We start from the raw sequence: 27,126 nt of genomic DNA, 5'->3' as shown, positions 1-27,126 counted from the left end.
CACATTTTTTGTTATGTTACCATCCTTATCAATGTCCCCCCATTCTTCCATTATTTCTTGTAGTTTGGATCACAGTTAGAAGACAAGGTAAGCTTTACTCAGCAGACAAAAGCTTGAAAGAGCCTTTTGGGTTTTCTTGTTTATGGTGTTCTTAAAAGTAACTTGGAAGGGTAGTAAAGCCAAATACTCTGAGAACTGTGGGATAACTGTGGGTAATAAAATAGGAAATCACATTTTATTTGTCTAAGGAAAAGAGGTAGGTTATAGGCAGCAAGAATAGTAATAGAATTAAACTATAGGAGAAAGAAAATTAAGTTGGGGTCACAAGAAGCAGGGCTACCCCTATCAAGATCTCTAGAACTGAAGGGGAAAAGTGATAGATAGCTTGAATCACTTGAAGCATTTAAACACCGACCAAAACTGCCTTAGCAGCTCTGTAGTGAATTGAGACAAATATGTCTCTTTGTCTGTAAGTTGCTCTCTATAATAAGAAGAAAACACAATCAAGAAGCAAATTATGAGAGGCTTACTTTTTAGACTGTATTGAAAACTCTTCTTCTGAAAAGCTTATTAAAAACTCTGCTTCTGAAAAACTCTGCTTCTGAGAAGCTTTGTTATTACCACAAACAAACCACAAAAAGCCCCCAAATCAAGAAAGTATTTTTCTCTTATTTTTTTAATAAGATGGTAAAATAAAAAACAATAGAAACAAATGTTTCAGACTTATCCAACAAAATATAAAAAAATCTATATGCCCTCAAATAATTCAGTAGCTAATGTTCACACCTATTCATATTAAAATCTGAACTGCTCAGTGTAGACTGGAAAATTCAATTTCAGAAAGCTTCAGGAGGGAAAGGCTGTATAAATGTAAGGAATTGAGGTAATGAAGTATTTACTGGATGCTAAATTGCTGCCTATTGTGTTTGCAATGGGCAGTTTACAATCTGTTCATCCTGATGGATTTAGCACAAGGGAGCCTGAAGTCCTGGCAATTTCTGTCTCTGCCTAGTAACTGATGGCTAAGCTGTACCCACAAATCATTTGTTAGCACCAAAGGAGTTTGGGACCCTGCTCAGCCCAAACAGCTCCACTGCACTCAGAGGAGCAGCAGTAAATCGAAAGTAAGGAAAGGTTCCAAGAGATAATGGGTTGAAATGCTAATGATCCAAGCTGGAACAAAAGATGGAAATCCAATTTCTCAAAAAGTACAAACCCATTTACTGTCTTAATGAGTTATCATTTTTTCTTTATCCACTAAGATACTGCACAAATTATGATTGTCTTCCTGGTTTACTGCAGAAACTAACATGCTGCAGAATTTTTTCCTTCTGTAATACTTTAGCCACCCTTTTCAACAGCCAGAATCTGTATCTTTTAGGCATCTTAGTCATCTAGAGCATTAAGTAGGTTGAAAATTGTGCTTATTTCACAGTAGAGGATAATTCATAGCTTTATACAGATTTCTTATCCTATGGAACATATAAAATAAATTTCTGCCCTGATAAAAATATGTAATTATCACAAGGATTACCTCACAACCATATAACTAAGTATGAATCCTGAAAGAACAGAAAATAGATGTGAAATCTATAGTCTTCTATTGAAGTTGTTTATGCAGCAAAACATGCTTGTTCATCATTCATATTTTCTTAACACAAAGTAATTATGATGGAAAAAATGGAACTTGTCAACTAAAATGCATAATTGTTATTCCCATGAAAAGATGGATAGCATAGCCCCCCAGGCTGGAAATGGGGATGCTTTCTTCTGTGGTGTATGATGTGTCTTCTTTCATCCAGAAGTGCTGGTATTTCATACGGTGATACCTGAAACAAAAGAAAATATTATCAGGAAAAAAAGAGGAGGGTAAGTCTTCTCTAATTTATCTCAAATGTCATAATTTTGATGTTCACAATAATGAATTCTCCTCTTTATTACAAAAGAAAACAACATTGTAACTTAAAGGCAGACAAAATAGGTGATGCGCATCAGAATGGAGCAAAAGACTGAGATTGATACCTGGCAGCTGAGTAGTGGCCCAGGTACCTGCCCCACGAGAGTGACACAGGAACTTGAGCAAGGGACACCAGGCCTTACCCACTTCCAGGGAAGCTGGCAATGGAAGGGTGAACATTCACCACATCCACCTAGCTGAAGTGCTTTTCTGTGCCCAACTGCATTCCCATTCTATACTGCTATATGGCAGGACACATTTGGAAATAATGAAATGAAAGCAGCTTTTTCCACATTCACAAGTGAACTGCTTCTCACTAACCATGAATGACACTTTTGAATTTGGATTGCAGCTCCCAGAGCTCACAGATTCCAACCAAGCTTGTCTTACTTTTCAGGGAGGAGAAGAGGGAGGTGGAGTGGAAGTACAGGATTTCTGTACTTCTAACTTGCACACTGAGTGAAAAAGCAAATATAGCTTGTCACCCATTCTGGTAGTTCCTATAGCTGCAGGCCTGATTACAACATCTGTCTACATTTTCTTTTACATGGTAGGAACTGGGTTTAGAAGTGTTCCTTGGCTGTGAAATCATACTGGAGGCAGCAGCTGCTGAAGTGAGCTAGAAAATGACAAGTGTAGGCAGGACAGACTGCATCAAAAATTGATGCCAGCTAATGGAGCAGTGGATTTAAACAGCCTGCACAGTGCCCCTTCTAGTCCAGTTCTGCCAGCAAGCAGCAGTGCTTCCCTTGGAAACCCTTAGTGTGTCCTTTGGAGAGAAACACAGCCTGGCATGCATTTAGTGCAGGACCCAGTAATTGTGCCAAGTACCCTGGAATGTGCTCAGCAATCTGATTCTGTGAGCTCCTCTGTGCTGAGAGGAGTTGTCATTTTAATGTGCAATTAGGACTAGAATCTCTTACGGAAGCAGAAACAGGAGGAATTACCTTTCATGATATTTAAAAAATAAATACCTCATTGAGTGCATACAGTTCTGAAAACAATTTAAAGCTGCCTGAGGGCATAAATCATAGAATCATAGTTATCAAGAGGAATATGGTGTAAAAAATTAGGTCTTACAGAAATGGCCAACCCTCAAAGCCAGTAGGTCAGTACTAGTAGGAACTTCTCCCTTCAGCAGCTTCACACCAAATTTTATGATAACTTTAATGACAGTACTATCACTTCAGAGCACTGAATTTATGCTTTTCAGAAAAACTGTCAAAAGGATAATTGGAAGGATCCCAGCAATTTAAAATCACACCTACTGTTCTTCACAAATACCTGCCTGAAAGCAGCTTAACTGTAATCTTCCTCTCACTCCTGAGCTCACTCGTTACATGCCTTTGCTAGAATGTCTTATGAGTTTCACTGCTTTCTCTGCATAATTCCTATCTTCTGTTGTTTGTGTGGGTGTCTTGCTTGAAGACAGATGAGAGAGAGATTCTTTTAAATATGAAAACATTTTCGTAAAGCCACAATCACATAAGGAAAACAGGCAAAGAATATTTTTAGCTGCACTTTCTGTTTGTTCTACTAAGTTCAGCAAAGATGGCATTTAAAGACCTCTTCAGGAAGGCAGCAACAGCATGAGCCAAAGCCCAAGTAGTGCCATAGGTATACCTGCACTGAAATTTCCTGGCATTAGACTGGGATACGCACAATCAAATTTCTAATTCCCTATGGGAGTGTTTCATTAGAAAACAATGATGGTGATGATATTCTGAATGTTGCTGGGTAAGACACAGCCTCTCATACACTTGTTGATCTCTTCTGCCAACCCTTGTGCCCACAGGTTCTATGCCCACATGCTTCTCAGATTGTGAAAGGGACCCATCAAATTCTTCTAATTTACAATTTTTTTGACAGAGGTTTTCATCTTTTTAGCCATACACTGTGTGTTGTCCCTGCCAGCTACCTGTCATCTACCTTATGTTCCAGTTTTATAATCCATTTCACCTGAAGAGAAGATTGTGTCTTAAATTCTATATTCACTGGAGACCAACTTGTCTGATTTAACTGTGCAGCTACACTGTCATTCAGAAAGAGCTACAGAGGCATGAAGCATCTTTGGTGTTCAAGGATCTCAAAGCCCTTCACAAAGACAGATGGCAAAAGGCAGTGTCCTAAAAATCATTGGCAATTGCTGATGTGGAACTTTCATTAGTTTTATGCAGTCTTTGACGTGTCTACCAGTTTTATTATAAGAATTAATGCGATGCAGGATACCAAGATTCTTTTATCGTGTCCTTGAGGCATTGATTGCCAAAGAGATTGATGCAGTAAATAAAATGTCTGGGTAATAGTGACCAGCTTGTGTGAATTTGATCTAGCATCAACTCAGAGTGTAACACTGGGCACTTTCAAGGAAAAAAAAGCCCACAACAGTTGGCTTTAAGACACTGAGTTTTTCTTTTCTTTCTTTCCTCATAAAATGGCAGCACTTCATCCAAGAACTGTCAAGTGTCTATCTGTCCATAATTTCCCCAAACAGAACACTGTTCTGTCCCTAACCATTCATGAAGTCTATTAACCCTGCCTTTGATTCAGAGAATACAGTGCTGCTTCCCCTAAACAGGCAGAGGACAGAGGTACTGCAGGAGAGGGCTCACAGTTTCTCTTCATGCTACACGTGGCTTTTATTCTGCCCTGACCACTGTAAGACTGAAGTGCAGCTTTGGTGTGAGAGAGGCCAGTGATCCCCCCAGTCTGCCCAGACTGCATGTGGCCCCACCCCAGGGAAAAACAGATTGTCACAAGGGCAGGACTCAGAAAGTCACTCCTTGAGGCAGGCTTCTTTAGCATCCAAGGGAAAGGTTAGCCAAAACCTTCCCTACTCAACAATGATTTCACAAATAACCATCAACAAAATCATATTTCTGAATGCTCCAACACCTTCATCTTACATATGGGTATGGTGATTTGCCTCTTTCTTGCCCACTTTCATTTCTTACTTTAATTATTTGCCCCCACTGTTTAGGGAATGGCCATTGAATCAAACACATTCAGAAGTGCTAGTCCTCATGGTTTTTCAAACCAGATATACATCACACAGCATTTCACAGCTGCTGAAAATAATAGTTTATGGAAGTAGAGTTCTTAAAGTTAAAAGTACCAGTTGATGCAAGTAAAGCTTTGTTAAAAGCACTATGCAATCTCTTTTAGCTGAGGATAAACAGTTCTTTCTTACAACCATGCAAATTAGTAAGGAGGTATCATTAGGAGAGACAGAAACCATAGTCTCCAGAGCCTTATTCTGGCATGCTCTTACCTGAACTGCATTGCCTCTGAATCCAAATATTTGCCCTGAATGCAAATATATGCCCTGAATAAAATGTTCATGCTTCCAATCTAAACAAAATTAGGGTAAATAATGTCACAATCTTCTCACAGCACTAAGGAAGTACACTGACAGCTGTTATATGTTATGTAATGTAATATGTAAAAAAAATATGTAATATTTTGCAGTAGCTGTGAGGGGATGAGCCTGGAGCTGTGTGGGCATGGCTAGATTATTCTACACCACCTCAGGTCATTGACAGGAGCAGGGATACAGGACTTGCTTCCAAGAAGAAGGATGTTCCTTCCAGTGGGGAGAAAAGTGGTAGGGAAGACCCAGTCAGTATTGTCCCAGGCTTTCTGTGAAAATTGTTTCCTTGCCTATACCTTTTGTTATTGTCTTCTTATCTCATTGCTGTTTCCACTAAATTGTTCATATCTCAAGCCATGATCTTTGCCTTTTGTGCTTTCAACTGGGGGGAGGGGAAGCAAGCTGCACTGTGGTTTTAGCGGGACTATTGAATAGGAAAACACCATTCCTAAACCACAACATATGTAAAGTTTGTTTCAACACCTGAGGGACATGGCTCATTCATTGTTTTCCTGGACAGTTGCTAATATGGCAGTTTAATGAAAGATGGCAGAAACAGAGGATTCTTACCTATGGTAGTCAAGTGTAGTTGTAATGGTTATTGTGAAAATACAGAGACATTAAGTGATCTGTGATGAAAAGATTCACCTTTGGCAAAGGCACAAGTGCAGAAGTTGGTGCATTTTTTATTAGCTGAATTAGCTGTCAGTGCAATAATGAATAACAAAGCATTTGGGTGCATTTCTATGTGCACACAGAATAGATAGATAGATAGATAGATAGATAGATAGATAGATAGATAGATATAGATAGAGACAGATAGATAGAGACAGATAGATAGAGACAGATAGATAGATAGATGGATATAGATAGATAGATAGATAGATAGATAGATAGATAGATAGATAGATAGATAGATAGGAGACCACACAATTGGATCTAAGTATATTGATAAACATGGCAACACATGTATGGTCATATGTTTATCAATATATTTACATTTCATAATCAACAGTATTGTCTTAAATCTAAAGACTTAAAAAATACATTTATAGAAAGAAATGTCTTTTTCTTGTTAGAAAAAGAAAAACAGTGGAAAATTGCAATGTGTAATTGATTATTGATATCTCTTTCAATCTACTAGTAAGAGCAATACTTCACTGTTGCCGACTGGAGCAACAAGCAAAGAACAGGCAACAGATCTCTCCTGACCATTCCCATGGCTAAACCAATGTTTTTCAGCCTTTCCTCTTTCAATGTGTTGTGTTAAGGGCCACTGCTGAGGCCATCAGCAGGTTCTCCAGCTCATTAGCTATAATGATCGTGATCAGAGTTATCCTTGCTTTTACATTTCCTCCTCCTCACAACTGCTGTTACACCTACCACAGCTGCTGTGTAGGTAGTCTCCTGACAGAGAAATCAAACACTCTGTGCTGTGGTTAATGATTTCTCTGAGCGTAGCTCCAGCTGGCTGAAGATGAGGAAAAGTATAACTCATCTTGCCTGTCTGATTCAGGGCAGACATTGAAGTAACTCTTACCAACCAGACTGAGGTTGGTTTGAGGCAGGGAAGGGCAGATGTTAGCGGTATCCCCAGTGGATCTCTCTCAGGTTTCTAGCTCTGCCTAGAATCCCTCCCTATTTGAGGCTCTTGTATCAGTGGTCTGAAATGCACACTCTTCAGGGGAGCAGCTGTCAGTGGTACAAAGATGATGGGTTTGATCAAGAAGCTCCCTGGTACATACTTCTCATCTCCAGCCCACCTCCTACTTCAGAGAAAAACTCACGCTTCATCAGGCTGATGTAGTCTAGAACTGTCTTTGGCAATTCTGGGAATTTGATTATTTTTGCATTTTTCCAGCCTCAGTACTTAGCTTGCATGTGCAGTACTTGTAACACAGCTTCTCCCCGTTGAGCAAACGAGTCTTTAGCAGCATTCTAGAGACTTCACACTCTAGAGACTTCACAGAGACAAACCCAGCACTCGTGCAAAAAGCAGATCACAATTTCCTTCCCCAGCCTCAGTTACCACAAGCACTCATAGCTAGCAAGCTTTCCTGGAACTGAGGCACCCACAGACACAAGCAGTAATGACGTGGATCTGACCTTATCAGATGAAGTGAGAAGAAGGGGGTTTTTGCAGGAAGTAAAGCAAAACTAAAGCAGAAAGTGTTTTTTATCATTTTCACAGAGTATTTAGCTCTGAGGAGTACTCCTTTAAGAAATGTATTAAAAAAAAAAACATGATGAAAGGCAAGATCTAGATCTAAATTTCTGCAGCTAGATTATTTAATAATCTTTCCACACAGTGTCATGTAACATTACAATTTACAATGTATTCAGCATTATTCCCACATATCACATCTGGATTTCACCTCACTGCCAGCTGTCCCTCTGACAGGAGGACTATCTGGAAAAGCAAGCCCGCTTCTGTACAGCACTGAACAAGGCTTTTGGGCTTTCTCAAGATACCTAATCTTTTTCTTTCAGTCATTCACACAGAGATTAAGGAAAGGGAGTAATTAAGCCCAAAGTGTCCTGGATCTCATGTATTGTCTCACAGAGCAACCAAAAATCTGAAAAGCTGTTCCATCTCTTCTTTCTATCCTTTAGCTCCTAACAGTTAAGGAAATAAAAGCAAAAGGTCACCCCAACAGTAACTCCCACCTCTAGCAACACAAAAGTTAAATTTGTATGAGAATGAGCCATGACTTTTTCCCTCTGCTTCTAAAAGATGAGTTTTAGGTGAATGCAACATCCTGGAAGAAGAACAGAATTAACAAAGCATGCTAATGATCAGCCATAATACTGTATAAGTGAAGGCACTGAAGACAGGTGAGCACCTGCTTAGCAGCACATCCTATTTCAACCTTAGAAATGTCTTATTTTCAAGCCAAGAGTAAAAAAAACAATTAAGTTGGGCAGGTACCTGGCAGACATGTATGTGACAGAGACCAGAAAAATAAATGGTGTACTAAAGTGTCTGGGACCAATCCCTGCAGAAAAGGAAGAAGCTGCCCTACAGAAAGGCTACCGGGGCCTGGAAAGCACCTGCTCAGTCAGAAACTGAGCCCAAATGGCAAACAGCTGAACTCAGATGATCTGGGAACTGCTGTCAGCTATGTCACAGAGTTCCCAAGTCATGTCATCTCTTTGTGTCTCCTGACAGCCTCATTTTAAAAATAGTAACAGTAACAACTTCTTATCTTTGTAAGTCTTCACAAGATCTATGGATGACAATCACTTAAACAGGGGCCAGTATTTTTAATAACTGTAATATACTATCCGATAACCCAGCTACTCTCATTCAAACACCAAAAAATTCTCTAGCTCAGTTATTAATTTACTATGGAATTACCTCATATTCTGTCAGCAAAGCTGTTCAAAATTTTTCATTTAGTTCTGTTCTCAATGTGCAATTTCATCTTCATCCTTCCACATGAAGAACAAAAATCAAACTGCTCTTCAGTACATAAATTTTTTAACACCATAAAAAGATAGCATGAGATTATATTGAGTTTCCAATAAAACTCCATCCAATTTAAATAGAAATATAAAAGAAGGAACTCCTTAAGCCTTTAATGTAAAAAAATCACCATACACAATAATATCATGCGTGCAAGTAGCCATCACCTGGTCTATGCACTTGAAATATTAGTCTGTATTACTTATTCAAGTAGCATCTGTTTTTTCTAGATATTACAAGTATTTTCAGGAAGAGCTATCTCTTATGGCACATTTCTATGAAGATTTCGTTCCTTACATCTGGAATTCCTGAAACAATTACTGCAGCACAGTGGCTGCAGAAAGTTAGGACTGGGAGATTAGTCTTGGTTCTGAACAGAAACCAGCTTCTCATCATTCCTTCTGACTGGTGGAAGAACAACAGAGTGATCAATTTCTTTTGCTTGAGGAATTTCATAAGGAGGCTATTTGTTTCAAATATGGAATTTTCTTCAGAGATCATTTGCTAATTGCTTTTTTCCTCCACCCTTGTAAAAACAAAGGTCAGCACAGTGCTAAAGTTTAGGACACAATATTTTGCACCAGAAAAAAAGTGTCAGAATTTGCACCAAGGTCTGCAGGGACACACAGGGTTTATCAGGCTAACACATATGATTATAGATCACTTTTGGTAGCAGAAGTAAAACTGATTCTCTTTTCATGCCACCTAGCTCTCACAAAACACATTATCCAGTTTTTCATCTTATTCACTTGGCTAGAAGAAGTAATAATTATTTTCTTCAGATATCCACACTATTAATTCTAAATATATGAGGCAAACCAAAATAATTAGGGTTGTAAGATGGTTACTTACCTTCTACAGTTGTTCCACGTGACAATGCTCTTGTTCAGGAATTACAGGCAGTCTCTTTGTGGTCTGTGCAGGAAGTGGGGCCTGTTGTTTGCTGGTATTCACTATTGAAAGTTAAAATAATTTTTATCCATATTATTAACAGCAAATATACCTGCAGAGTGTTGGACTTGCATATGAAAGTTTGAAAAATAATTGAGACCCATCTGAACAAAAGACAGAGATGGACAGTACTGAAAGTACTAACCATGTCTGGTATTTAACTTCCTTTTAATGCTAGTAGAACTACAATGTCCTGATTCTACACTGATCTGGGAAGCAGCTTGAAGGTAGGCAAATAAATTTGTGTGAAATAAATTTGTGAATAAATTGTAGTGAAAATCCAAAAGCATGCAAATTTGAGGTTATGTAAGTGCCCCCCAAAATACAAACTCCTAAATTTGGCCAGTTAAGCAGAAACAATGGAAATTTAGAGTGTGAAATTCCTGACTCATTTTCACATAAGGGCAGCACAGATTGCCACAGGCATACGTGGTGTGGCCTCAGCTCATTTGTCACACACACAGGGAGAGCTACTGGGTATCACCCAGTTGTCAACAAAGGTGACATACACCACATACACCTCAGAAGCAGGAAGGGGGGGAGGTGATGCCTTTAGCACACAGATCCTGATACAGTATCTCAGTGGAATACTGATAAGGAAATGCAGAGATAGCACTGTCAGGCAAATGCACACAGAGTTGTTTATCCAATGCATTTTTCAAAGAACTGCTGTAGAACACAATATTTTGACTCCAGGTCCATCCTGTCCCTGACTATCCATTACTTCTGTAAACCTACAAATGGGTTTCCACTGAGCTAACAACAAGAGGATAAATTGTGCCTCTTATATTTAGCTATGTTCATTCTCTACTAGCTACATCATTTGGACCTTTCTTTTTACAAATGCAATTAAAAAGTACAGTTTGGATCTTGGCACTCAAGCAGCTGAATATGAAAAGCAAAGTAAAAATATTTAAAAGTTAAAAAAAAAATAACAACGGATCTTGTTTGACCCTCAGGATGAATGAGATGAATCTGGAGAGAATGGAAATATAGGCTGATATCCCCTTCAGTGCCTGTGTGTAAGAGTGTTCTGCATGCATGCAAACTGAGCAGAGAAAATGTCCTTTGTGCATCAGGGCTTTATGGAAAGCATACAGGGGCTATAAAAAGCTCCCTAAAGTTACCTGCATCCTATAGATTTTATCCTTCTTTTTATCTGAAAAAAAATTTAAAAGCTCCAAAGTCATAATAAGGCTTCACAGTTTTCTTGGTTATGTTGCATTTCAGAAACATGTAAGTCTATGTTAAATATTGAATTCTATGAGAAGCTTTGCTTTTGCCAACATAATTCATGTAAGTTGCAGAGGGAAAGATAATTATTCAGCTATGTCAGGAACTGAGAGGGACCACCAAATAGGTGATGTTTCAGTTAGCCAAGATTAAACAAATTTCTCTTTCTTGTCTTGGCATCTATTTGCTGCTGTAGAAGATGTGTCTTGCCTGTTCTCTTTGCTAAAAAGCAAATGTATTGCAGAATACAAGGAGGAGTAAGTCTGAACTCGCTGGGATGCCAGCCCTGACACTGCTGAGCCAGCATTTGCTTCTGTTTCCAACATGTCAACTAACCTGAAGCTATAGCAACACATCAGAGATATGGCAGAATTTCCCCTATTTCCTCTAATCTTGTGGGAAAGGAACTATTATTTTAATAGGATAGCACAGAAAACAATACAGGAATTCAAATGAGAGGGAATTTGTTTTGCTGTTTCTTCTGTGCAAGTAATAGCTGTCAAGCCCACTTGTATCAAATAGTATGGATGTCACAAACCCTAAACAGTCCAGGAAACAACTGCAGGCCAGGAAGCCTGAGGTTTTATTCTCTGAATCCTTGTTGTCTCTGTGACCCTGCAACGCTCTTCTTTCAGGATGAGTTATGAAACTACCATCCATCAGAATTAACTTTGCATTACTGTGAGCCAGACAATTGAGTCAAGGAATCTTGTATCCTAAAATGTAAGGAACCAAACTGTAACTCCATGAGCCAATGGAGCATCACTAAAAATGAATATATTGTTTGAGCAATGTAGAACAAGATATTATGCTTGAACTAAGGCTGCCCACACAGACTGCAGAGCAATAACATGATGATTTTAACAATATGATTCCCTGTCTGCATTGTCCAGTTCTAGTACAGGAATGAGAACAAGCCTTTTTTTCCTGACACATGCCACATTTGAAATAGAATCAAAATAAACAAGGAATGTTGTTCTTACTCTAGGAAAATAAAGTCTGAATGGGAGTTTATGGTGATAAGATTCCAGTAATATAAATTCCCACTAAAGTATAACCCAACTAATTATGTTAGTGAATCTTCCAGACCCTACTAGGCAGATTCAGCCTAGTTATTAAATGCCCTGATTTATGCAACCTCATTCCTCTGCAACTTATTCTTGCTTTTTTTTTTTTTTTTTTTGAATACAGTTCATGCACACTGGCCTGCTCCCAGCAAGTAATTTTGTGCCATGTGCCCAGGATTACCTTTTTTTTAGGATACAGCTACATGAGAATAACTACACTTAGTCAGTTACTAGACTGAAGAGGTACCAAAGAGGTACCCAAGTGGTTTAGGGAAAATGGGCTAAGGAAGAGGAATAACAGCAGGGTAAGTAGAACTTTCTTCCTTTTATCTGCATTGGAGACCGATTTAAGCAGTAAGCTGCAAATGACAATTCAGCAGTTTCTATCTGAGCTCTTTTAAAACTCTGTGGGGAATACATTCTACTCCTTCTAATTGCCATTATTAATTTACTAAGCTGTTCTAAAACCTCTTCTACTGCTTCTTCAATTTATGAAAGCTCTTCAAAGAAATTCTTGCAATAAAATTCTCGAGTGGGAATCTCACTAGGATTCTCTGTAGTAAATGCAAAGCAAGAAAGTGGCTTCAATGGATCCTTTTCCATGTGTTATTACTATCAAGTTCTATTTGATGAAAATCCTCTGTGTCTGGAAATACAGATCAGCCACCTAAAGAATACTTCTTGCACAAAAAAAAAGGTATCCTGTCTTCTTTCACTTGTCTTGTGGATGCATTTAAGAGAAACTCTTTTTTGTCAGTTCATACCATTCAAGGGACAGTTACTATACATAAATGCAATGGCAGGGCCAGCTCTGAAGTCTAGAAAAAGTTTGTACAACCCATGGTCTAGTGCATTCTTTTTTAGCTTTACAGCCCAGACAACATTTAGTTAACATTTATGACAGAATGCTATTAAGCTCCCCTCTCCTCACTATATGTGCTTAATCTTTGCAGTACTGTGAATTTGGAAGGTTGTAAAATTAATCCTTCGCCAGAGAACATTCTGTACATTTTTCCCCCTTTCCTCTGGTCACTGGACTTAATGACAATGATTCATGGATATAAAACCACTAACAGTTTTACAAAACTAACATCCATGCTGTAAATTACTTTTTTTGTAGGACTACAGTGACATTAAGCCAGTCATTTACTAAGCCTCCTAAGAATTCACTCCCATTGTTGAAGTATAGGCTTCCCTCTTTTTCTTCCCTTGTAATTTCTTTACTTCAAATAACCTTTTAGGAGTACTTTTCCATCTTTTCATCTATAAGATGTACTGTCACATCCTCTCAAGTACTCATTACTGTGTTTCCAGGGTGATTGTATTGTCTTCAGTGGATCTCAATGGCTTCTTTCAAGATTGCAAGCTATGCTCTAATTATAGGGAAAATATTGTCAAGGGCTGTCAACAAAGTCATCTGTAGCTATTTATAATCCATTATCATGGTAACAAATCCTAAGCTTAGCAACTATGGAAAGAATAAACTCTTCATATGGATTTGATTGTATTTTAAATTATATTGGTATAAACTAAGAAATTGATTGGATTGACTGAAATTATGGTGTGTGAAACCAAGGACTTTTATTTTAAAATAAACCCCATTACAGCAGTTCATGTAACTAAGCATCTTTCTGAGTTTCATGGATCAATTGTAGTAGGAGGCACTTAAAAATGAGAATGACAGACCAATAAGGGATTCTTATTCTCTTCAGTAAAATCTAGTAAAATCAGATTTGAATTTCCCTAAGACCCCCTCATCAAAAATGCCTTGGATATACAACATTAAATGGCATTAAAATGCTATTCTGAATATGTGTTTAAACAGGTATGATATTAGTGAAGCTACTCAAGACAATAGATGTCAGAAAAGTAATTCCTTCCACGCAGAATGAAAAGAATGAGCTCATAAATATATCTCAGAGGTAGCCAGTGCTTTAAGAGCAAGAAGCATAAATTGTACTCACAGGGGAGTTCAGACAGACAAGAAGCTATTCACTCTTTTCTAGGTAAAATTGAAATGCCATGAAATACTGAGTTGTGGACATAAATTAGTGAGTCTCCTCTTACTCCCGAAGAACTAACAAAACAAAAAGCAAAGTACTTAAGCCTTAAGTCATATTTAAAACCACTTTTTAAAATTGCTGGCTTTGTATTTTTCTTGTTTTGAAGGGAGGTTAGTTTGACATTCAGAGCTATTATTCTATATGTTCATGTTAATCTTTTTAAAGATATAGCTCCCTTCACAAAACCAGAATCCATGAAATTTATTAAAACATTTCACTCTTTGAGCAATGTCAGTAACACTCACAGAAACACCTGGTAATTGGCACTCACACAGATATTGGATGCCAAATCCAGTTTTCTAGAATCCAAACTTTGAGTTTAGCCATGTCATTTAATTTGTGTGTGGTAAGCATACTACACTCTCTGAAGACCACAATTTTTTACCTATCTGAAACTCAAAAATTGCATTTTGTGGGAATTTGACCCTAGAAATAGGCTATGAAGTGCCAGCAAAACCATTTATTGAGTCCTGCTGCAGCCATTCATTCCATGCTTTGATAACAAATTTTATCAAGAGTCACAAACACATAGAGCATACATACACATGTGTACATCTCTGTATATTTTTCATACACACACAAAGCACTCAGGTGACAAACCTCAAAACTGGCACGCAATATGACCAAAAATTAAAAAGTTCAAAGTCATTAATGCAACACACTGGGAAGACTGGGAGAAGCATTCTCACATTATATATATGTCTTCTTATAGTTTTGTTGTCAGATTTATTTCTTTAAAACAAAAAAGTGTTTCCTTAACATAAGCCAGATCAAATTTGTGTAGGACCAAGGTAACTCTGAAACAAACTTGAAGCATCTCTTGACAGGAGATTCTTAAAAGGTCTTTCTTGATCTCCTCATGCCTCAAGACTTGTTAAATTTTGTTTTACTTTTATATACTTACCCGGAAAAGGATGAATTTTAGTAGCAGATACAGTTCTTCTTGCATGTATGGAACTTTTTCTTCTTAGAACAGTAGAAACTGATGTTGCTACTCTTTGTTTATAATCTGCTTTAAACAAAATGTCTTATGTTAGCATCAGCCCTTGATTAGAAGGAAAGCTTGTAAATCCCTTATGATTAAACTGTTGAATACCTTGGAAAGTGTTTAAAAAATCAGGAAGGTGTCGGAATAAGGTGATGAGGTAACCAAGGGCCAGATGATTTGTATTTTCCTGAATGAAATTTTGTAGAAATTTTATTCAGATTTGTCCCTTTCAAATTATTCCTTGCCTTTTTCTAAACTGTGTACCTTGAACAAATTTTGGAAGGATATCAAGAAAAATGCATATTTCAGTACAGGTTTGGACGCTCACTGCTGACAGTGGAGTAGCAAGGATAGACTGCACAGGCAACCTAGGAAGCTGACAGATTCCTTGCTAGTGTGGGGTGTTCATCTCAGATAGCACAGTCTGAGAGCAAGCTCCACACCCCTGACAAAGCTAGAGCTGGATTGGGCACCTCTGGCTGTTCCTCAGCACTCAGTTCATAAACTCTCAGTCTTTCCATCCTTCTGCTGCTCTCTAAATGCTGTGCTCTCAGTGGGTTTATTGCAGACAGTTGTGCAGCTGTTGTGGTTAGCCCTGTTCAGCAGCAACTGCAGTCCAGGGCTCAGCCAGCTTCTGGTGACAGGCTCACTCCAATTCTATGTAACAGAATTTATTTTTATCTTTTTCCTTTGAGAACACTAAGAAATTCATTAAGTTAGAATTATTTAGGTCATGAATTTTTTTATGACTAGCCAGTGGAGATCTAAAGCACTAAAGCCCCAAGCATACACTGTAACAGTTAATGTCAAAGGAAGCTCTGGAAGTGGTTGTGAGACAAGAGTGGAAAGGAAAAGGCACAATTAATTTAGGGCCTTTGTCATGGATCAGTTGTAACCTTCACCAAGTTTATTTGGATATTTTATTTTATGCAATTATCAAAATAGCTTAATGATTCAGAGAGTCTCAGAGTCTACCTAGCAGAATATCTTGCAAGGTCTCAAGAGGAAATGAGTAATTCCACATTTCTTAACAGCTTTCAGTGGTGCTCAGAAATGAAGAGAAAAACTATCAACTGAATTGTGGCTGGAAAAACTCATAACAGCTATTTTAGAAACATAGCTAATAGTTCTGCTCTATTCTTTGAGCTCACTGGAAAAAAATAGTGTATAGACATGCAATGAAAGGTGGCATCTTAATATATACACATAAACCTTAAGTTTTATTTTTTGTGCACTTGTCTTTTTATCAGTAACATAATGATGTTGGTTATAATGTTATATATTGTAAATTTAACTCATAAACCCACTTTTCCTCAATTAGCATAAAATGTATCCTTGAAGCTAGTAAGTTATTAGAAGCCTCAAAAGGGCATCTCTTCCTCCCTGTTTGTGTTCATGATGATTCTGAAAACTTGAATTTAATAAAAAAGTGATGTTTAAGAATAAAGGTACTAAATCATTAATCATCACTACTTACAGTTCTACATTAATAGAACAAAATAGAACGTTATGACTCAAAGCAGAGAAAATCAGAGACATGACATTTATAAGTAGTTTTCAAATTACAAATAAAAGTCCTTTAAATTAGAGCACTTAATAGCCCACTTATAAAGTCATAATTTACACTTCGTGGGTTTTATATACATGAAATCTGTCTCAGAAATTGCTTCTAGCAATAAGTAAAATATCATGTATTTTAAGCAACATAATCTGGTAAGGAGTTCCTTTCATCAAGGTGGGGGGGGTACAAACTTGACATCTCAAGCAATTATTTTGCTTAGTCATTAAAGATATGTGCATAAAGTATTGACATTATGCAAAAAATCACAGAAACATTTTGTGTGTGGGCACTACTCTTCCTTCTGTTCAGTTATGAGTAAAGCTAGACTTCTATTGCTCCTTCATTTCAAAATTACCTGTGCATACGGTAAGGATGACCAGGGGAATGGATAAGGATTATTATTTGGTTTACTACCCCTGTGACCTTTCAGCAGCTCTGAACTACAGGGGAATGCACATCTGCCTGGCAATAGCAACTAAATGCTGGTTGTCTGGAGGCATTCTGCCCACTCAGGGCTGACACAAGCAGAATGTCTCTGGAAACTGCTGCGAAAAGCACCTGAGAGTTATTCCCTCAGGTAACAGCTTAAGTAATATTCTTTCCACAGTGATGAAAGGTAATGTGCTCCTGGTACCACCTACCTCTGACTTGGGAAGAGAAACAACGACCAGCAGCTGACAAGAGGTCAATTTTTGGCACTGCTTTTGTGCAGAGGACTTTATCTTGATTGCTCAAAGGTCTCAAGCTCAGGGTACTTCTACAATTTTATTATTGTTTTATTCATTGTATATTGCTAGAGAAAATACTGTAAATCTGATTACTATCTGTATCCCAAAAGAAGAGCCTGTCATGGCTGAAAGAATATTCTAGAAACAATTGTATCAATCTCTGAACTAATGGCAAGTTCTCTCATAGCAAAGTTCCAATCACTTGGAATATTCAATAGTGATGTTTCAGAAATCACAGCAATGTTTTCTTTGCTGAAGTAATAGCAAAGAGATGAAATGTTATCTGGGCTTAATTCAGCTCTTGGCTTAAGAAAGTGCACCTTGGTTGCCCTGCATGGGATTACACTGCCAATGAATTTGAATAGCCAGTTTTAAGGACAGACAGGTGAGTGTATATCTCCTCATATCTATCCTGTAATTTTTTGTGACTGTGACCTAAATAAATTATCTTCAGGAAGGAAAGGGTATTTCAATTCACTTATACTGGTCATTAGGATTTCTGCTTAAAACTTTGCAAAGTTTAAGAGTAATTGTTTCATCTACTGAAATCAGTGTGAAACCAGAAGTTCATATCACTAAGCCACCAATCATCTATCAAAATCCCCACATTTAATTTGCCATCAACAAGCTTGGATTTGCATCTACATTTTTGCAGAGGTGAGAGGTAATATTATCAATCATCTGAGTACTTCAGTCAGTTTCTAAGAAGCTTTTACCATTTGACAATGAAAATATCAGTGTCTGAGCTACAGTAATAATCAACAGTTTTGTTATTATAAATTAATATATTCTTACTTGCATAAAAATTTAGATTAATGCAGATTAACGTTTTGTTACTTACAGTTCCGGTTATTTTCTTGGACTATTTTGTAGATGACGATTGAAACAGTAAATACAAAAACTACTGGAATCATAGTGAGCCAAGTGATCTTCGTCATACACATTGGATCTGTCCATAAAATGTACAAGAGGGAAAATTAAGCAGCAAATCACTGCCAGTAGAGAAAAGCAGAACATTCCATCTTAGTAGGTTTTCAGATTGTGCCTATCCCCACAGATAAAAACAAAACAAATAAAAAAAAAAACAAACCAGAAGCAATTATGCCTTTTTCTTTCAGCCTCCTCTGGTTTTTGATGGTAGGTTTCCTGTCTAGAATTTAGCTTAATTTTTGCCTGTATTTTTATATCTATCTCTCTATATATTTCTATATCTATATATCTTTCCAAGGCTGAAATAGATACAGATGACTGAATGAATGAAAACTTTTCAACTCAGCCAATGGAAATGCTTTATTTAAGGTAGAACAAGGGTAACACGTGTCCCCTCTGTCTGCATAAAGCATGGAAGGGAGTGGTCCACTGTCCAACAATGGCCTGTACTGACATTCTTAACCTTGTGGTCTATCTTCATATATGAGAGAAGGCATGAGCCTACATATAGAAATTTTTATTTAAAAAAAATGAGGAAATGCCACCACAGGAGCCCTCTGGGGAATTCCTTTAAAGTTGCCTTGAGGAAGAATCACATGGGACTGGATAAAGGAGGTAGGCTGCTCTTTTGGACAACAACTGCTGCAGAAATGCAGCCACATTCCACAGGGATTTAGTTCAATAACTAGTACAAGTCAGGACTGTATACAACAAAGAAATGATGTGGAGAGCTTTCCTCTCTGGTTGTTTGAATGGCCTTTCAAACGTCTTTGGCAGCTGCATGTTAATGCATACCTTAGCACTGTCAAATGACTGTTTTAAAAACCAGCTATCTTACTGTAACTCATAAAAAACCAAATTACAGACTGTAGTCAAACTACTGTTTCCCTTTCCCTTACTTAGAATAGTATAATTAGACTTCAACTTCCGTTGTATCTTCTCCATCAAGAACATGTGAGGCAAATGCCAATGACCCCATGGTTCATTCCTCCTAATTTAGAACTAAAAATATCTTTAATACAGTAATCTAGGCTCCTTTTAAACAGAGCAGCCTACCCCATCTTGCAGTGGCTTGTAATGACTTGATTATCAGCCTTGCTTAGTAAAAGCCCTGAGCACTTCTTTAGCTGTTGTGAAGTAGAGAGAAAAAAAAAGGCATATTGTTAGTTTTCATTGCTAATATGAGATTACTGCTACCCAGGTAAATCAGTATTAACAAAAGGTGGTTAGTTCATAGTATTGACACAAGTTAGCAGGGCAAATTACAAATTATGCTCCTCTCATGGCTAGACACACCTATTAAAAAAATCCAAACAAACAAAAACCCAAAACAATCCTAAACTGTGCTTTCTTCTCTAGGATTTTCCCTGGACTTAATTAACATATATTAATCCAACTCTAAAAAACATATTTTTTCCAGCAAAGGTACAGCATAAAATATATTTTCCATGCAAAAATAAGTGAATGCAATAATTCAGCAATTTCCAAATGAAAGTGTTGTAGATAGACAGAATGGAAGTCCTGACCATGGTCAGGAAATCAAACAAAAAACTTTTGCAGCACAAAGAGAAATATAAAAAGCTGAAGGTTGTCCTCAGGGAAAACTAAGATTATTTCAGCTGAAGATTTATCTTTTAAGCATTCTGCAGTGAGGTTATGTAGTAGGCTATTGTAGTACAACAATAGAATGGTCAAACCTATCTCCTGGCTCTTTTATCACTGTAGTTAACAGGGATTTTTAAATTTACCTCCAAGACAACAGCGTTATGCCATTATCAGGAAAGGGAAAATTTTATTTCCAGGTTTTGTCACATGCAATGTGTGAGTCTGTTGCTGCTAAGAAACAAGGTACAGATCTTTACTTTGCTGTATTTCTTCTAGAAAAAAAGAAGTCACAGCTAAACCTGCTTTAAATCATTATAAAAATCATCAGTTGTCTACTCTGGACTGCTTTTTAATAAGGGATGTTCAAAATTGTATTCTCTTCTTGTGAAATATTTAAATATTTTCAAATATTTAAATATTTTCAACTACCTACTTGAGATTTTTTGCAAGATTATGTTGTTTCTAGTTTGATTTCCATTCTGAATGTCTTTTGTAACTTACATTCCATATAAGACTTCAGTTGCAGTGAAGTAGTTATGCAGTCATTTTGGTCTTCCATCAATGCCAAGAGACAAGAATGATTTAGTTGTTTGTTGGCTGCGTTTTGTCCTCTGACTATAGAATTGTTGATGTGGATTTCCATCAGGTAGTTCGTATTATGCTCCACTTCTTTCTTGGAAACCGTAGTGAAATTAAAATATTTATAAAAATAAGTAACATTTTCTGTTTTCACTTCAAGCGAACCTTTTGCTTTTGGAAATAAAAATTAAAACAAAACTGTTATACAAGTGGTAAATCGAGAGACAACTCTCAAAAAGTACAGTGAATTCTCTGTCTCATTTGCAAAAACATAAAGGTTTCTACATCACTGACTATGAAAAAGATGGATAAATATATACTGTGTAAAGTTACTCTGAATAGATCTAAAAAGCCTTGGTTATCTTATACATTTTCCCTGCAAAGTATAACTCTTTTTTGCTTTACTATCACTTTTTTGTTATTGTTGTTTTTGTCAGTTGTCAAAGGCAACAGGCAAACATCAGGCTATGAGAAGGATAGAAGCCAGGCAGAAGCCACATGATGATAGAGATTTGAAGTGCACACACTGTCTGTCTGCTACCAGCTGCAGGAGGTCCTTGCTTTGCTTCAAACCACACAATATGTGAGACTTGTGCTGTGTTTACAAGAACCAGGTGAGATATTGTCAAAAGTGTTAGTTGTACAGGTATAACTGAGAACAGAGGTTGTCCATATATAAGCTTTTATTTTTCATGCTTGTTAAGACAGCTGTTTTGTAATGAGGAAAATATACAGTTGGAAAATACCTGAATTTCTTATATTCAGGACTTGGCCTATTGCCCCGGTTGCTGACAATGTTAGAAAGAGGTATCCTCTTCCCCAAAGATTTCCATAGATTTGCAAAGAAGGAATGATGGCTGCTACTGCTCTGAAAAGATGTGGGTTGCTATCTCTCCTCTGTATTGCTGTGCCATTCCTTAGTCAGTGCTGCTTTCTATAAAACATGTAAGGCCATTTTTGATACTACACAGTTGAGGATAATGTAGACTACAAACACAAAAACTATGGAAGAAATAACCATTCCTCCCACATCACAGGAATAGTTACCTACTGAATTAGTTCTCCAGATACAGCCTATCTTCATAATGTCAGCAATCTACATGTAGAGTCCCATAATGACATTTAAAATCAAATCCAGCTTGAAAATTTGTCAGAAAGTACAACTCCTTAGAAATAAATTGAGTACTTTAGAAAGTATTTGCTACCAACATGTTTCACTGACAGCCAGGAAAGAATGCCGCTGAGAATCTGGCACAAAGTCAGCATTTTCTAGCCATGCAAAAAAAAGCTAAAAACCATCATTGTTCATAGACTTGCAAAGACCAGGACCATATAATTTTCTTCTAAGTACCAAATAAAAACTTGCCTTTTATTTTGTAATTAGCTACTTCAAAATTAAGTATTTCTCTTATCCTACTTACTTTTTTTAGCTATTGACCCTGATCCTTGATGATCAACATTCACATCCCTCTTGGATTCACACTCTCTGTGTTTAGGGTGGGACTGTTGTTCCCTCCAGGATGACTGGCAAATACATGGAATATTTTGGAAATTGGAATTATTTATAATGACCTTCAGCAAAATAGTCTGGTTTTCTCTTCTTTGTTGCACTGATGTTTTGTAAGAATTGTTAAAAGTACAAAGTGGAAAAGAGGTGTTACTTGATGAACAGGTATCCATGCAGGACACCATTACCGTGTTGGCTGTAAAAGAAAGAGTGCTACATTAGTCAGACAATCGTATAGGACACATGGACAAGTATGTGCTCAGAAGCATCATGTAGTGCATATTCCAACCATCTTATGATGAAATGCACTTTTTTATTTTTTCTTGAGGGCTATGACAAGATGTTAAATGCATCATATGTAACAGAAAGCAAGCACAGAGTCTTCCCACAATCTAGACGCTGGATTTTATTTGCTGAATTGAATTAAAACTCTTGTAAGAGTAACTGGAATTTCTGATGGTATCTAGTCACATTCCTGTTTCAAAGCTCCTTCAATTTGACTGTTCTTCAAAAGAAGAGAAAGCATTTATGCTTCTTCAAAAGAATGGAAAACTTGTTTGTAGAGGGAACTCAGCCCTAGAACAATGCAGTTGCAACATTCCAATGCATTTATGTTGTAAAGTAGCTATAATCAGAATGAAAGCTTTCTTTCCAAATGACATTGAAGCCACAGAGTGAAAATACACAGCAATGCTGTGAATCCTCCAGCCAGACCCTTCACATTCTCTGATATTCAGTCAACAAACATGGATTTTAATTATGACCTTTGGGTTTGGTATTCATGAAATTTCAGTATCAAAGTACCATAGCTAGAGTACATTAATGCAGTTCTGGCAAGCAGCAAAAACACATAATTATAAATGAGTGTGATTTCTCTTCCACATTACAGTAGAGCTTTATCATGCAAATTTTTACTTGTGCTAACTTTGAAGCACTTTTTCAGCAACTTTGAAGTACTTTTTCAGATACAAAAACTCAAGAATAAAAAAAATTTGTGTGACCTCAACATGAAATATGAATAACCACTTCCCAAAGCTGATGCTGCACTAACCTGTGGTTTTATGTTTCCCATTCTAGCAGTACCCTTCCATCTCTATAAAGGGAAAATTTTGTATCTAACTCCCATTATGAGCAACTGGAGCAATGTGATCATAAATCCTTATGAATAGAGAGCAAAATATATCCTTTAGTTGCTTCAGTGCTCAGCTGCACTCGGCCACCTGTGCTCACAGAGCAGCAGGTTGACCTCAGAAATGATTCAGTAAGAGATTCCAGACAGGACAGAGAAATAAAATCCAAACTCCAGTGTCAAAGTCAATTATCTTCCCTTTACTAACACTACATCAGAGAGTCATGAACTCCTTATAAAACATGATAAATTGAAATGTAAACCACACAGGTAACAAAAAGTTCATTTTGATATAAAAAGGAAGAACATCAGACAAAATTTAGGGCTTGATCTTTCCCTGAGGCAAGACACAGAATTTTCCTTGAAATGCTTACAATCTGACCCACACAACAGGTCATGGATCAGGCTTCTGAGATGAAATTCTTCCACTTGAAAGAGGCATTTTGTGTAGAACTTGTCTGTGGAGATGAACCAGGAGCAAAAATTTAATGCTTACTCTGCTCCCATGGCAAGCCATGGCATCCGGGCCACCAGTCTAAAACCACTGCTATGGCTTTCAAGGGCAACTAATCATAATTCCCTAAAATATCCTTTTCACCAAGAAATCTGTACATGGACTTGGGAATCTGTTGGCTGGACTGTGACAGACATCTCTGTTCAGCACTGCAAAGTCCGTCCATTTTGAACTTCACAAATGGCTAAACAGATTCCGGAGCTGCCTGTAAGCCACGCTGCAGGTGTGCCAAAGGCCTGTTATCTGTTGTAGGTGTGCCAAAGGCCTGTTATCTGTTGTAGGTGTGTCAAAGGCCTGTTATCTGAGCGGAAAAGGTGTGAATGTTGTTGAGTTAGGGAAAGTGCTTCCCATCCTCTTGAAAGGTCTCTACTGAGACAGCAGATCAAATGACAATCTAGCATAAACAAACTTCTTTTTTCCCACATCACAGGACTGTGGCTTTTCTGAGGAGGGATGTAGACTGTTGAACACTGGAAGGAGGGCTGCAATAACACTACACTTTCCCAGTGGGTTACATGGCAGACAGAGCCATACCATACTCCTTGCTCCTTGCTGCAGCACTGGGAAGCACCCTCCCAAATGTAAACATCACTCTAGAAACTTGGAAAGGATTTGAAATCTGAACACAGGCAGCCTGAATAGTAAAAAAGGATTGCTGAGATGAAACCATGCAAAGTAACTCTAGGGAAATGTTTTATATTCAAAGACCTGCAATCACATGCTTAAGCTTAAGAAGTTATGTGATTATTAAATTCTTCTAAAGAACCTCTATTTACAGGATGGTTTTTCATAGAAAATCCAAATCCATTAATATGAAAGTATTCACAGGGAAGATCAAAATTTATAAAAAAACTTGCTTCCCATTAAGAAAATCACAAATATTTCACTTTGCATGGGTTTGACTCTTTTTCATTTGATCTGCAGTATTCTGTTTTGAGTGAGAGCAGCAGTGTGTAAGTTGCATTTTTTATCATTTCCTTATGGAAGCTGGAGTTGCCACATAATACTGCAGAGATATAAGACCTATGGTACAAGTTGGGGAATACACAACTGATAGATTAAAGGAGATACACTCCACCAAGTAGCAGGACTCAAGGGACAGGACTGGGATTGAAAGCATCAGACCCCAAAAGGATAACCTCCTACTCTAAATCAGTGTAATTTAAAGGTTCAATGACTTGTAACCAACAAATGGATTGCTTTACAAACAGAAAGGAAACATTTCACTTCTGGTAATGCTGAACTGTATTCTTTTGAAAAAAAATTAAGGGGTTGTTTTTTTTTTTTTTTTGCAAATTGATTTCCCCCTAAATTGTTGTTTAATGATAAATTTCCATTTTTATTCCCTCTCCATAATGAAAGTAAATGCTGGAACTTCCCCTGGGATAAGACATCCAGGAATTAGGAGCTTTCTGCCATTCATTTAGGAACTCGCAGAGGAAGAGCCAGTGATTTCACATCTCAAAGATTTCCAACAACTCTGTCTGCTGAAGTCTCATGGTGTAACCAGCAATTTGAAACATTTACAAAAAAATCTATACATTTTAAGTTTGTCACAAAATCTGAAATAAAACCAGTTTTCAACAGAAGGTTTTTGATGAACCAGAGACCCAAAATCCTTAGAGATTTTGAACAAATTGTTCAACATATTTACTTTCCAATGTAATTCAGACATCATTACACAGTCTGTTATACAGTAATTTAGTTTTTAAAACATCCAAAATGCAGCAATAATTCTAATTTTCCAAATATAAGTGCTGCTCCAACTAAAATTCTGTTCCGCACATATACTTCACAATCTTATTTTAGACATGCTGTGATTAAGACAGAATTGCAGTGATCACACTATTGCAGCCTAAAGCATGACAAATAGGAGCAATCTAGAAAAATTATCATGGAAAAATGTAATTATTCTTTGATGTTTGACACTAAGGTTAATGTTTCCTTCTGGTAATAGTCCTGTAATTGTTTATTTGGATAATCTGTGCTACAAATACTTTGTTTACCTCTGCAGGGAGGTAAAATATTAATTATTCCACCATCTTAAACCAAATTATAAAAGTTATGATATTCAAAACTTATGACAGCTTACCAAGTTTGTTCATTTATAAACTATAAAAATCTATACATTATATTCTAATTACTGATATATCCATTCTTTATGGTTAATGAAAAAAATATATAAGCAAATTAATCTGGATATTTTAATATGCTAAATTATTTCAGAAAATTATATTCTTCATAAAGAAATTATGTTATGATGCCTGAGAACACACTCTTTGTCAAAGGGATGCTTTTTATTATCATACTTATTTATTCAAAAGCTTTCCTAGGAATGGATATGACAAAACTATTTAAATTTACTCATGCAGTTTTAAAAAAGTAACTTGCACACATGTGTAGTTAACATTTATCATAAATTCAGTATCAGCCTCTAGGATCAAAGAGAAGAATTTGGCATTTATGCTACAAGATTTGCTTTACTCAGTTACATCCATTCTGCTCTACATTTTGTCAGGTTACCACTGCATATCTCCTTCACAGACAGCATCTCATTGCCAGGTAGTAATTGTACAAAGTTTTACAGCATTTAAGTATAAAATCTTCTAAAAAGTTGTTTCTGAAGACATGAGCACCTGCTATAAAAGAACATTAGCATTTTCACTACTTTCTTCATTGTGAAGGCCATGAAAATACATGCATGGAAAGAGTTACCAAAAATTTTGCAGTGTATGTAAATGAATTACAAACTCATTCCAAATTACCACACATAATTAACTCTGTTGGTAAAAAATCAACAAAAAGAGTTTATATCCTTTGCAAATTCCACATGTGGGCAGCATCCTAACCATTGCTTTTAGGAAAGCATGTGCCAATTTTTCAATTGCAGACTTCAGAATAAATAAAAGGTTATTTTAAAAGCTGATCACTCACCTTCATGGATTTTGAAAAATTCAGGTAAACACAAAATAAACACGATAATTATTCCTAGTCCTAATCTGAAGACTACTGGTTTTCTCAAAAGCAAGCACATGTCACCAAAGCACTCCCATCTAGCATAGTGATGGCAACTTCCTTCCTGGTTTAGCTTTTAACTCAGTGCAGACATTATGCAAAATAACACCTATTCATTTCCTTTTCTTATAATGACTTTCCCTTTTACTTCTCACTGCATTAACTTGCAGAAAACCACATTCTGTTCTTACATGGGCATAGATGAGGATGATTCATTCAAATATGCTCAAGACAAAATTTATGTACCACAATGACAATAAGAAAAAAACCAACTATTTTATATGTTTGTGGAAGTTTTTCTTTAAGAACCCCTTAATAACCACTTTCATATACCTGCTAAACAGTAGTCAGTTATCTTTGTGAAGGAATTTTGCTCTCATTTGGCCAAGAAGATTTTTTAAAAATGAGTCAGATCCTCATTATTTAAATGATTCAGAACCACATGAGTCAGTTATGGGGATTT

The 27,126-nt window shown here is 37.0% G+C and overlaps 1 protein-coding gene across 1 annotated transcript; it reads right to left on the bottom strand.

Annotated features, from left to right (window-relative positions):
• Nucleotides 1–448: 448 nt before the first annotated feature.
• Nucleotides 449–26,757, bottom strand: TMEM156 (transmembrane protein 156). The gene is given in 7 exon segments (XM_054633458.2): nucleotides 449–1,829; nucleotides 9,646–9,746; nucleotides 15,012–15,116; nucleotides 18,226–18,333; nucleotides 20,421–20,669; nucleotides 21,920–22,201; nucleotides 26,583–26,757. Coding segments are annotated over 6 exon segments (1,017 nt in total). The 3' UTR covers nucleotides 449–1,829; nucleotides 9,646–9,648.
• Between the last annotated feature and the right edge of the window lie 369 nt (nucleotides 26,758–27,126).

This window comes from Agelaius phoeniceus, chromosome 4 (assembly GCF_051311805.1).
Source record: "Agelaius phoeniceus isolate bAgePho1 chromosome 4, bAgePho1.hap1, whole genome shotgun sequence".
Taxonomy (NCBI): Eukaryota; Metazoa; Chordata; class Aves; order Passeriformes; family Icteridae; genus Agelaius; species Agelaius phoeniceus.
The sequence above is the reverse complement of the archived record's forward strand: the minus strand, read 5'-3'. Positions and strand labels throughout refer to the sequence as shown.